The sequence below is a fragment of the Cetorhinus maximus genome, chromosome 8 (assembly GCF_964194155.1).
Source record: "Cetorhinus maximus chromosome 8, sCetMax3.hap1.1, whole genome shotgun sequence".
NCBI lineage: Eukaryota > Metazoa > Chordata > Chondrichthyes > Lamniformes > Cetorhinidae > Cetorhinus > Cetorhinus maximus.
The window spans coordinates 122,218,757-122,231,314 of NC_135886.1; the positions used below are offsets into that span (position 1 = coordinate 122,218,757).

Here is a 12,558-nt window from a genome sequence, read left to right on the forward strand (position 1 = left end):
TGGGAGGTTTAAGACATGAAAGGAGAGGTGTTGGGTGTGCATTTGTGATTAGATATTATGGCGGCCTTAAGATTCAAGTAAATAGGTTGGATTTAACATTTTCATTTTTGGAAAAGGTGAGAGTTTGAAGTTCAAAAGGGAAGTCAGAGGTGACAAACATTTTTGCATCTTACAGGAGTTCGGTGGGTAAATAGAAGAGGGTATATTACATTTTATTTACCCGAAAGCAGTGACAAAATAGAAACATTAAAGATTTTATATTTGGAAGGATTTGAGTTTCAAAGAGGTGTGAGAACAATGGAACATGAGATGAAAGGGATACTATGGGTTGTTGGCTATGAGGAAGATCACCTGGAAACAGCTCTAGGCTCCAAGAAGATGCAGTTAAAATCAGCTATCCAGTCAAGCCAGAAAAGTTTTGGGCTGCAAAAAGCAGTCTTGTTCTTAAGTCTTAGATTTCCACAGCAGAGTGGGGGAGTTTAAGAGATCATGTGGTATGTCTTTATTAAAGCTACAGCAGTTTTCCTTGGGTAATATTACTGGATTTTTACAGTTAAACATTTATAAGTGTATGTTGCCTGGAAAGTGTTTACTTGTGGGTCTGACCAAGTAGGGAGTCTTTTGGGGGAATGTTTTGTAAGGCTAATTTTAACTGTAACTATAATCTTGTGTGTTTAAGTTTTCTTTTCTTGTTATAAAATTTTTACTTTTAATTTTTAAAATCAAAAAGTGTCACTGGGCTCCTTGCTGCTGAGATCAGTATATTTTCTTCTCATTTTCAGAATACAAAAAGGTACGGCCCATAAGCCAAGTTTCCCTTTGGGATTTGGTTTGCTCAGCAATCAACATGTGCTGTGGTCATAACACAAGTGAGTGGACAAAAATTTGACAGATGGAGTATAATTTTCAAAAATGAGGTTGTCCATTTTGGTGAGAAGAATAGAAAAGCAGAATATTATTTGAATGGAGAGAGACTTCAGAACTCAAGGTACAGAGGGATCTGGGTACCCTTGTATATGAATCAAAGTTACCCTGCAGGTACAGCAAGTAATTAGGAAGGCAAATAGAATGTTGGCCTTTATTGCAAGGGGTTGGAGTATAAAAGTAGGGAATTCTTGTTACAACTGTATAGGGCATTGGTGAGATCACACCTAGAGTACTGTGTACAGTTTTGGTCACATTATTTGAGAGACATACTTGCATCGGAGGCAGTTCTGGGTTCACTCGGCTGATTCCTGGGATGAAGGGGTTGTCTTATGAGGAAATGTGGAGCAGATTGGGTCAATAGTTAAGAGTTTAGAAAGGAGAAAGGTAACCTTATCGAAACACAAGTTTCTTGGCGGGGGGGGGTGCTTGACAGGGTAGATATTGAGACGATGTTTTGCCTCGTGGGAGAATCTACAACTAGGAGGCAGGAGTTTCAAAATGAGGGGTCTCCCATTTAAGACAAGTGAGGAGAAATTTCTTCTCAGAGGGTCATTCCAGCAGTTAGGACAAAGGGCCCCTAAAAGTCTCCATGTATATGAACTCCCTCACAACTTGGGAAAATGTACAGTGCCCTACATTGAAAATAATTGCAAGAATTTGTACTATTTGTCACTATGGCTGAAGTTTGATGACAAAAGTAATAATTGCACACACTCTTGTATGAAGTGTACAAACTAACTTTTTATTAAACAATTTCTATAAACATATAAACAAAGCAAACCAGAAGTGTGCAGTTTGTGACAAAATATGTTTTTGTTGGAATCTTATTACACAAGCAGAACTGTTCATAATTTTAAAAAAGCAGCTCAAAGCAAGCAGTAAAAAAAAACCTACACAAGTGGCATGCCTCAATAGGTGGCATCGCCAGAATTACTGGGAATTTGTTTTGCTGTTTGTGTCATTTGAAAACTTACAAGATTGGAAGTCATTTTATCCTATTTGAGGTATAGGATATCTAGAGTATCCAAAACACAGCCAAGACCCCCAAACCTTCAAGTAAATTTACAAAACTCAGTCACAAATGAAAGATCAGGAATCTCTCAAAAGAACTGATACAATATTTCCATGAAATGTTAAAATGTATCACAATTACAAATTACAGGTTTTCCTGGCACCTTGCATTTACAAGCATGAAGCAGCAAAATGGAGTGACCAGAGAATAAATATCAATAGGAACAAAAAGCATCTTTACATTCATCTTATTTCAGTATAAGTGACCAGGTAACTCCAGGCAGTTCTTCAGCTCCCTGAGTTGGAAAACAATACCGCTGAATGGTTTACAGATATATTTAAAGAAGGCCACATAATTGTGATCATATTTGACAATTTCTACAAAAATTCTTATAGAAGCTTGCGAAAATTCAGTGTCAAAGCTTATTTTGTATACCTTGCAGCTTTTCCCATTTTTTCTCCACAACTCCATTTCTGCTGCTCGTAGCTTTGGTAGCCATCAGCAAAAAGCCCCGTTTACTAACAGTTGTAGCTGTAATACTACTTAGAGATCTTGCTGTATATTTGGAATGTCTTCAGATGCCATGTTTAAAGGCAATATAAAAGAATCCATTTTTACAAAAAAAAGTGTGCCCTAAAGGCCCATGCAAAAATTATTTTCAAAATGTGATCTACTTCCCTCTTCTAATCCCTTGACCCCATAAAATTTTGGGCATTACAATAAAGACATTCCCTTTATGACTTTTTAACCAACCTATATATACACAAAAACCCTTAACCTTTATGGCACTGCATACGACTGGTCAAGTTCAAAAAATTGAGCCTTATTTTGGTGACTGATTGGTAATATTTAAAACTTTGTGTCCTTAATACTTAATTGAATCTATGTTTGCACTGACAAAGTGCTTAATAAATAACAGTATTAACGATTAGATTCTGGAGTGTAATTTTTTTTTGTACCCAAATCCCACAATTTTCCCAATGTTGTGACATTAGTGAATAGCAAATGTACAGCAATTCCAGGACTTAATTGTTTCATTTTTCTTCCACTGTCCCTTTTTTAAAATCTGACTGGTGCAAACACCATTCCCAAATTAATAGGCTGGGTGGTCTCCTCGCCTTCATTTTTTGCTTTTAGGAAGTATCAGCTGAGTGTCAGTAAGTTATTTTAATTATAGAGGGCAACACTGCCTAGTCAAATCTTATCCTCATCAGATATCTGTACAGCAAGATCAATGAATAGTGATGAAAGGCAATCATGACTTCTTTCCCCCACCCCGCTTCTTAGTTCAGGCTTGGGGATCCCAGTTGTAGTGTGCCATGATCACTGGTTCAAACCAGCTAACACCACAAGATTAGGCATCAGAACTAGGATCTTTTGGTCCGTAGGACATAATTGGAAACCAAATAGTGCATTAATCTAAGAAACCACTGGGGGAAATTTAATTTAATTATTTTAAGAAATGTTACATTGATGGGCAGCTACAGTGTTGGAGCATTAAACTTACTAGAGGACTGACCTGGCACATTAAGTTTTAGGTGAGTTGCTTTTTCAGTAATTTGAATGAGGTGATTGGTGGAAGAGAAAACCTGTCTGGAAGGAAGAGGAAAGACATGATCCCACATTCTAATGTGCTTTCTACTGCATTACCTGAGAAGCAACATTGACTAACCTTAAAACTATTCATGAACTGGAATGTCCAGACTTGAACTGAGGGAAGGGCAGAAAACATTAATACACTACATAAAAAGACCAATTTGTATAGACTATTTTAAATACATTTTAAATACAATCCCTATGCCCAAAAGACAAAAAGGTTACAAAAGAACAATATGCGATAATTACCATACAAAAATATTTGTATACTTCCAACTGCATCCATTCTCTGCATACTGAAACACACTTTTGTTAATTTTTACATAGATGACAAGAAATTCTAAATTGCTTTCATTAGAAATGATTGATGAAAGAGAGGGGGAAATTGAGGTCAACTCATCTCCTATTTTTCTAATACTGAACCCAAATATGGGATTTCCACAAGAACAAACCGATATACCTTTAGAAGAAAAAGGCTTGAAAGCCTTGCAATGGAGTGTGGAAATAATTTGCAACAACTGGAATGGAAGATGAAGGATCAAGGAGAAATGATTGTTAGTAGATATGGGACAAGGAACAGTGTTGACCTAAGAAGCCAGTCAAACACTGGTTATTACTCTTTTCCACCTCTCTCCCCTCCCCTACTACTGCCCACAGTTTTCCATTTGCATGTCTCAAAAAGAATATGAAGTATCAAATCAGGGGAGAATGACAAACCTCCCCATAGTCAAGGTGAACATTTCTACATAAAGTGTATCAGCACAACCTCAAATACCTTTTAAGTCTGTAAAAATTGTCTTACACAAAACTTACAAAAAAGGAAAATTTTTAGAACATTTAGGTGTGTAAGAAATAGCTTTAACATTTGACTTTTTTGGAATAAGGTTGCCTTATATACACAAAGCCAACCTTTACTTATATAACCAGGATAGTGTTACTGGCTAACTAGGTACATGCCACATATAAGATAGTTTAAATTTTTGATGACAAACACATTGAAGTACAAGTAACTATTAGAATTGTTTCTTTAAGCCAAGTTTACTAGACTATTCACATTTCACAATAGGGAATTAATTGTAGTAACTTAATTACAAGTTTTGATCTTTGAAAACTCCACGACACATACAAGCATATAGATATCATTGCAAACACGCCAGTGTTCTTATCTACAACTGTACTCCCACTGGAATCCATCTAAACCCAGTCTGCAGCATACACTTAAAACAAACTCTCTGGGAAATAGCAGTAATGTAGCAATAGAAGACAATATCTTTTTATGGCTCTCAAAATCTTTGGAATTGTGTAAATGTAACTTGAGGGAATTAAAAACCTAGTGATAAGGGACAACAAATAGTTGCCTCAAATAGGCACTACAGACCTATGTTGCAAGTTCTTAGACAAAGTTTTCAGTTATAGCCCTGCCATCTATAGGAAATGCCAAGTGGAACCAGACATTATCTATAGCAAGGAAGAGTCACCCCAAGCAGTAATAAAGTCTAGAACACTGTTGGTTGAAGCCTGGAATAAAGTTACTTGCCCAGTCTCCTGCCTAGGATATGGTCAAAACATCATACCCCTAAAAATAGTAAACCTCAAAGATGAGGCAAGAAGAGTTAATGCGGGTTGACTCCAAATACAACATCCTTACACAGTTAATCAGAGAGATCTTGCAACATTTATACATAGTACTTAAATAAACTGACTTCCTCAAATTAACTGGGTGAGAAGGAAGTCTATATAATAAAAAATAAATTTCCATCAGCCTCTTTGACCCCAATAACTTAATATTTCCAAGCCGATGGAGGCACATAATCCATCTAATTGACCATTTTATTTCAAATGATTACTCAAAAACTATTTAGGTGGGAATGTATTGGATAGCAGCACATGACTGAGACTGTACATGGAAAGGCAAAAAGAGTGAAAACCTGCCTCAACTATTTTCTGTACCTTTCACTGTAGTTCACTTTGTATCATGATAATTATCCTTTGAGATTGTTCATTTAAATCTGAAATTGTAAATCTCAGGTGCAAAGTACACTCAGTTTCGCTATGTATCGAAAAAGTACAAAAGATCCCTTAAGGCCACCATTTTGCCACTGGCTGCAGCCAATAAAATAAATTGTTTTTTTTTTAAATCTATACCTTTCTAAATCTTCCGCCATCAGTTGAAAAAAAAATTGTCTAAATAATTTGCTTAGCCAGGTAATATCAGCTGCAACATTTCAAATTATTTTTTTCAATGGCAGCTTGATGACATCCACCAGGTACTTGCGAGCAGGAGCAGCTGCATAGAACAAGAGGGTGACCAGCTTCCCGTGTGTCACTGTCATCAATGTTTGATGTCCTGATGCCCAGACCCGATACCAGGAGCTGTAGAAAGGGTCTGATATCGCAGGACAAAGCATGTTGTTCAGGTTAACTTCCGTGGCCTTGAAAATAAAACAAAACAAAACAGTCAAAGCTACATTTGCAGAAGAACAAAAAAGGGCCACGTTATTTTGTGGGCCGAAAGCAAGACAGAAAAACGGTTTAGTAAAACATCATTGTGTGGAGGGGTGGGGAAGGAGAAGAGACTCCTGTTTGCATCCTTAAGTGGAGTTATTCTACAAACAAATAATTTACAAAGTAATAGCTTCCTGCTTGAAGGATTTCTTCATGGTCATCAGTTTTGACAGAATTTATAAGAGCACTAAATCTAGGTAGTGCAGCTTCTGTTTGAAGGATTCTTCCTCTGTCTGGAGCATATAGTATATGTATGACTTTTTAAAAAATTTTGGTAGCCTTGTACTTTATTCCCTGTCAAATGGGAGATTTTATTTTGCAGCTAGAATATGGTGCCCTTGATTTGATATACTGTGGTCTATGAACTAGAAAAGGAAAAGGAGAGACTCTGTTGAATAGGGCAGAGAAAGCGCGAGACAAACACTGTTGTTGGTGTAATAGGGAGGAGGCCGGGGGGAGTCTGTTTTGGAGGAAGAATAGCAAAGGAGATAACTTCCATGCAGTGGCAATTAGCATTGGTTTGCCACTCCATGTCCAATTACTTAGTTACAAAATTTCTTCCGTGCCTCTCACCCGACCTTCCGACTCAAGCCAGGCGAGATCCAGGCAGTGCAGCTGTCTCTGCAGCCCAGTGTCACAGTCCAGCAGAGTTAGATCAAGGAACATGCACCCTTTTTTTTTAACAGCACTAGCTGCCGTAAACCCGGTAAGTTTAGATTAAAAGACCAGGGAGAAGGCAAGTCTCTAAGGTAAGTGGACAGGATTTTGGTGGTGGTGGGGAGGAGATTGGAGGTCAAGTGGGAGGTAGGTGGGTGGGTGGGGGGGGGGGGGGTTGGTGTCGGAGGTCTGGAGGGTGATGGGGGTGGGGGGAAAAAAAAAAAAGAGGTGGGCGTCCGGTTGGGTTGGGGGGGGGAAGAGGCAGATCAGGCCTGCAGTGGCTGGGGTTGGGGGGGGGGGGGGGGGGTGGGAATCCCACGGGGAGTCAGGGGCGGGGCTTTGTCTTCACACTAGTTACCCAGAAGTTAAAAAAGAGGTTTTAATTCTTCTAGCTTTTTCTGAGCAACTATTTGTGTAACACAGCCAGAGCCATCTGAAGTTCACAATTTAAATCACATTTTCAGATGGTTCCTAGAGCAGGGCAATTGTCCAGCGGACGTTTGCACTTCAGGGCAATTGCTGTGCAAATCCTTACTTTTGAAGTTCCGAGAGGGGTTCCCCAGTGCATCACTGGGGTTCCCCCCCAAATCAGACGCTGGGGAGCTCGGAAATTACGGCCCCTTGTGTGAAGAGGGTGAGATTCTATTCTGGAAAAAGATGAATGCAGAGAAAATCTATTGCATCATTTCCTCCCCCACCACCAAAGCTGGTAGCAAAAACATCAGCATTTCCAAACTAACATTAACTTTATTCTCTTAGTCACTCCAATGACCCTTGTTACGTGGAGGGAACATTGTGTTCTTAATTAGTTTTCTCGACTTCAAATGGGCCCAGCACTTCAGATTAATTTGGGATCTAGGACCTTTATTTAGGACACCTTGGAATCTGTTGCACCTGCAGCTTGTCAAAGTGGATTTTCCCTTCCTCTGTTTCACCTTGGGTTTGGAGTCTTGATGGGGTATGTTTAGGGTTTGCCTGTTTCCCGAAGAAAGCTGCAATAGACCAATTCATAAAAACCATTCTTGTTCATTTACAGATCTATGTATATCTCAAATGACGTCACATGGGGTAGTACTTTGGCTTCCCTCCAGCTCTCAGCTACTTAATCATGCAACATTGCATCACAGTTGCATCAGTATCAGGTGCTCCTCATGTTAACCCTTAACTGTACACTTTTTGTTGTCAAATTTGGCTCAGTGGATAGTACGCCATGTCTAATAAGGAAGACTGTGGGTTCAAGCCCCACTCCAGAGACTGGAGCACATAATCCACGCTGACACACCAATGCAATACTAAGGGGTGTGCTGCATTGCCAGAAGTGCTATCTTTCAGAGGAGACATTATGCTGGGGGCCTTCTCAGGTGGATTAAAAGATCCCATTACCATCTTTCAAACAAGAATGGAGAAGTTCTCCGCAGTGCCCTGAACAACATTTATCCCTCAACCAATATCACCAAAACAGATTATCTGGTCATTATCACATTGCTGTTTGAGAGAGCTTGCTGTGTGCAAATTGATTGCAGTTTCCTACATTATAATATAATTTCGGCAGCCGTAAAACTCTTTGGAACATCGAGAGGTCATGAAAGGTGCTATATAAATGAAAGTTTTCCACTTTTTATTTCTGTAAATCAACAGCGTGTTAATGGCTTTCATCACCTGACCTTCCAGACTAAAACACAATGCTATTAATTGTCCTCCTCGTCTCAATACTATCACGCTCACTTATGGGTTAAAAGTCCCACTCCAGAGACCTAAGCATGGAAGCTGGGTTGATACTCCCAGTGCAATGCAGAGGGAGCGCTGCGCTGCTGGAGGTGCCATCTTTCAAAGGAGTTGTTAAAACAAGGCCCCATCTGCCCTCTCAAATGGGCTTGAACAACCTCACATGGCATTTTTCCCCAAGAAAAGCAGTGAAGTTCTCCTCACCCCCACTCACCGAGCCGAAAATTCTCCCCCATCCAAAACAGATAATCTAGCCATTCATTTCATTGCTGTTTGTAGGAGCTTGCTGCATGCAAATTGGCTGCCATGGTTTCCATATTACAACTATGACTACACTTCAACAATGACTCATTGACTTTGGGACGTTCTGAGACCATAACTAAATGAAAGTCTTTTTTTCCTTTGTTAAGACCTACTCAAAGTAGGTTTACAAATAGTTGATTTTTAGGAAAGAGAGATATAGTTGCTCTCTTGACCAGAGTAAAACAGAATTTCAACAATTCAAATTTTCTACTCTGTACAGCTGGCCATACTTACACTCTGCTAATGGGAGCCATCATTCTAGAATATCCAATAAATGGCAATGAATTTAAATAACATTATCATAATGAAAAATAGCCACATCAGAAATACATACTTAACTTCCGTACCCTATGGCACTAACACTGCAAGACTCATTTACATTTATACAACAGCATTAACTGGTTTAACAAAATCCAGAGGTACCTTCACAAAACGATAATCAGAAAGAAACAGACAGAGCTAAAGGAGCAGGTATTAAGACAGGTGAAATGGCTAAAAGCCTGGTCCTATTGATGGGTTGTAAGCAGTAGAGTAAGGTGGAGAACCAAAGGGAATTCCAGAGACTGGTGCCTAGCTGGCTAAAAGTTTAGCCGCTAATGGTAAGGGATGCAACACGAGGGTAGATTCAAAAGGAAAGAAAGCAGAGTTTAAAGGTTAGAGGAGACCATGAAGATAAGCCTAGCAGGTTGTTGGGGTGGGATAGCATGCTTGGAACTAATGTAGGTCAGAACAATTAGGATGAATGGTGAATGGGACCTGGTGTGAAATGCAGAACACGTTTGTTTCTGTTCTGAAGAGTTGTATTTGACTCGAGTGTTGACTCTGTTTCTCTCTCCACAGATTCTGCCAAACCTATTGAATATTTCCAACACTTTCAGTCTTACCGATGTTTAACTAGAGCAAACTGCAACTCATCTACCACCAATGCTCAGAATGTGGCCAATGTATGCTCACATCCATAACCTACAATGGTGCAGATTTCACACAATTCTATATAAGAACATAAGAAACAAGGGGAGTAGTTCATACGGCATGTCAAGTCTGCCCTGCCATTCAGTACGATCATGGCTGATCTTTTTCCCCACCTGCTTCCCATATTCCTCAATTCTGCGAGACCCCAAAAATCTCTGTCTCAACCTTAAATATATTCAACAATGGCACATCCGCAAACCTCTGAGATAAGAGAATTCCAAAAATTCACAACCCTTTGTGTGAAGAAAGTTCTCTTCATCTCAGTCTTAAACCTATGGATTGTGTCCCCTGTTCTCCGAGCCAAGGCAAACAGCCTGTTTACCCTATCAAGCCCCTTCAGAATCTTGCATGTTTCAATGAGATCACCTCTCAATCTTCTAAATGTCAGAGTACACAGGCCCAATTCACTCAGCATATCATAGGAAAACCCTCTCATCCCAGGAACCAATCTAGTGAAGCTTCAGGGTACCACCTACAATGCAAGCAAACCCTTCCTTAAATATGGAGACCAAAGCTGTGCACAGTATTCCAGGTTTGGTACCTCCAAAATCCAGTTTTGTAGCAAGGATTTCTTTATTCTTGTACTCTAAACCCCTTGCAATAACAGGCCAATGTTTCTTTTGCATTCCTTATTGATTACTATACTTACATGCTAATTTATGTTATAAAAACTGTATGCTTCACACAAGTCTCCTCTCACCTTACTTCATCTTATCCCATCTTTTACTCCTTTCTCCCTGTATACTTCTCTAGATTTACCTTTAATGCATCTATGTCATTTGCCCCAACTATTCCACAAGATAGCGAATTCCACGTTTACACACTCCTTACTGGACTTGAGAGCAACAATCTATATTTACAGCTGTTGATTTTGGACTAACCCATTACAGGAAACATCTTCTCAATGTCTACTCTATCACGCTCCATAATTTTAAAAGCTTCTATCCTGTCACCTCCCAGTCTTCTCTCTTCGAAAGAAAAGTCCCAGCCTCTTCAGTACCCTCCTGCTTCTATTGTCCATGTAAATCTTTTTTTGCAGTGCTTCTACATCCTTTTTGTAATATGAAATACTATGCACAGCTCTGATTTCAAAGTGTGGTCTAACCAATGCATTGTACAAGTTTATTTTTTCTCTGCTTTTGAATTCATTAAACCGAGTTAACCCAGACAGCTAATTTTACTGATATTAAAGCTGTACCCAAGATCCCATTTAGACTTCCAAGGAAAAGGAAGCTTCCTTATTCCCCCCCAATAAAATGCAACTCCTTACACTCATTTATTGAAATTCATTTGTCAGTTACACATCATTCTGCAAGTTTATTAATGCCTTCGTGCATTTTGTCACCGTCTTCCTTAGCATTAACTATAACCCTCAAATTAGCAGATTACACAAATTTTGATATTGTACTTCTGCTTTAATGTAAATGGTAAACAGTAAACAGTGATCCTAGCAATGATCCCTGCAGACTACCACTTACAACCAACCACCAGTCTTGGTGACTACCTGTAACCCCTACTCTTAGTTTTCGTTATTCATTCTCCCACTTATATCCTGGCTCCACATGCTTTGATTGTCATCATTAATTTATTATGTGGTACCTTTTGGTCTTTTGAAAGTCCACATGTTACATTAACAGAATCAGCCTGGTCTACCCTTTGTTTTTTCTTTGAAGTAGTAACAAAGGCTTGCATTTATATGGTACTTTGCATGACTACCAGATGCCTCAAAGCACTTTACAACCAATCAAGTATGTTTGAAGTACTGTCACTGTTGTAACGCAGGGAACGCACCGGCCAATTTGCACACAGCAAGCTCCCTCAAAACAGCAATGTGATAATGACCAGATAATCTGTTTTTGGTGACGTTGATTGAAGAATAAATATTGGCCAAGAAACCAGCAATAACTCAGCTGCTCTCCTTCATAAGGGTGTCATAGGATCTTCACAGGCAGTTGGGACAGCTACTTAACATCTCATCCAAAATACAGCACCTCCCATAGAGCAGCACTCCCTCAGTACTGCATTGGAGTGTCCACATTGGTTTTTGTGCTCAAGTCCCCAAGTGGGACTTGAACCCAGAATCTAGTGACTCAAGAGGGATGTTATCAACTGAGCCATGGCTGACACGACTGACAAGAATTCAATAACATTAGTCAATCCTTATGAAATCCCTGTTAACTATTCTTTATTATATTTTTGGTTTCTAGGTTTTGTTTCTCTATACCTTTCCTGGCAATGATATTCTGCTAACTGTTTACAGACCCTAGGTTTGTTCTTTCTTTTTGAATATTTCCTGTTACCATTTGTCTCTGACCCATCCATTTTTTTTATTCATTCATGGGATGTGGGCTTCGCTGGCTGGGCCAGCATTGATTGCCCATCCGTAGTTGCCCTTGAGAAGGTGGTGGTGAGCTGCCTTCTTGAATCACTGCAGTCCATGTGGTGTAGGTGCACCCAGTGCCGTTAGGGAGGGAGTTCCAGGATTTTGACCCAGCGACAGTGAAGGAATGGTGATACATTTCCAAGTCAGGATGGTGAGTGACTTGGAGGGGAACTTCCAGGTGGTGATGTTCCCAGCTATCTGCTGCTATTGTCCTTTTAGATGGTAGTGGTCGTGGGTTTGGAAGGTGCTGTCGAAGGAGCCCTGGTGAATTCCTGCAGTGCATCTCGTAGATGGTACACACTGCTGCTATTGTGTCAGTGGTGAAGGGAGTGAATGCTTGTGCATGTGGTGCCAAACAAGTGGGCTGCTTTGTCCTGGATGGTGTCAAGCTTCTTGAGTGTTGTGGGAGCTGCCCTCATCCAGGCAAGTGGGGAGTATTTCATCACACTCCTGACTTGTGCCTTATAGATAGGGGACA

At 39.8% G+C, this 12,558-nt stretch overlaps 1 protein-coding gene across 3 annotated transcripts in view; it reads right to left on the minus strand.

Moving 5' to 3' along the window:
- Positions 1–1,643: 1,643 nt before the first annotated feature.
- The window catches only part of tmem164 (transmembrane protein 164), a 137,237-nt gene continuing 126,322 nt past the window's right edge, over positions 1,644–12,558 (minus strand). For all 3 annotated transcript variants that reach the window (XM_078547521.1, XM_078547519.1, XM_078547520.1), the window contains exon 6: positions 1,644–5,967. In XM_078547521.1, coding sequence (XP_078403647.1) covers positions 5,761–5,967 — 207 coding nt within the window. In that variant the 3' untranslated portion in view covers positions 1,644–5,760. The remainder of the gene's footprint in view (positions 5,968–12,558) is intronic.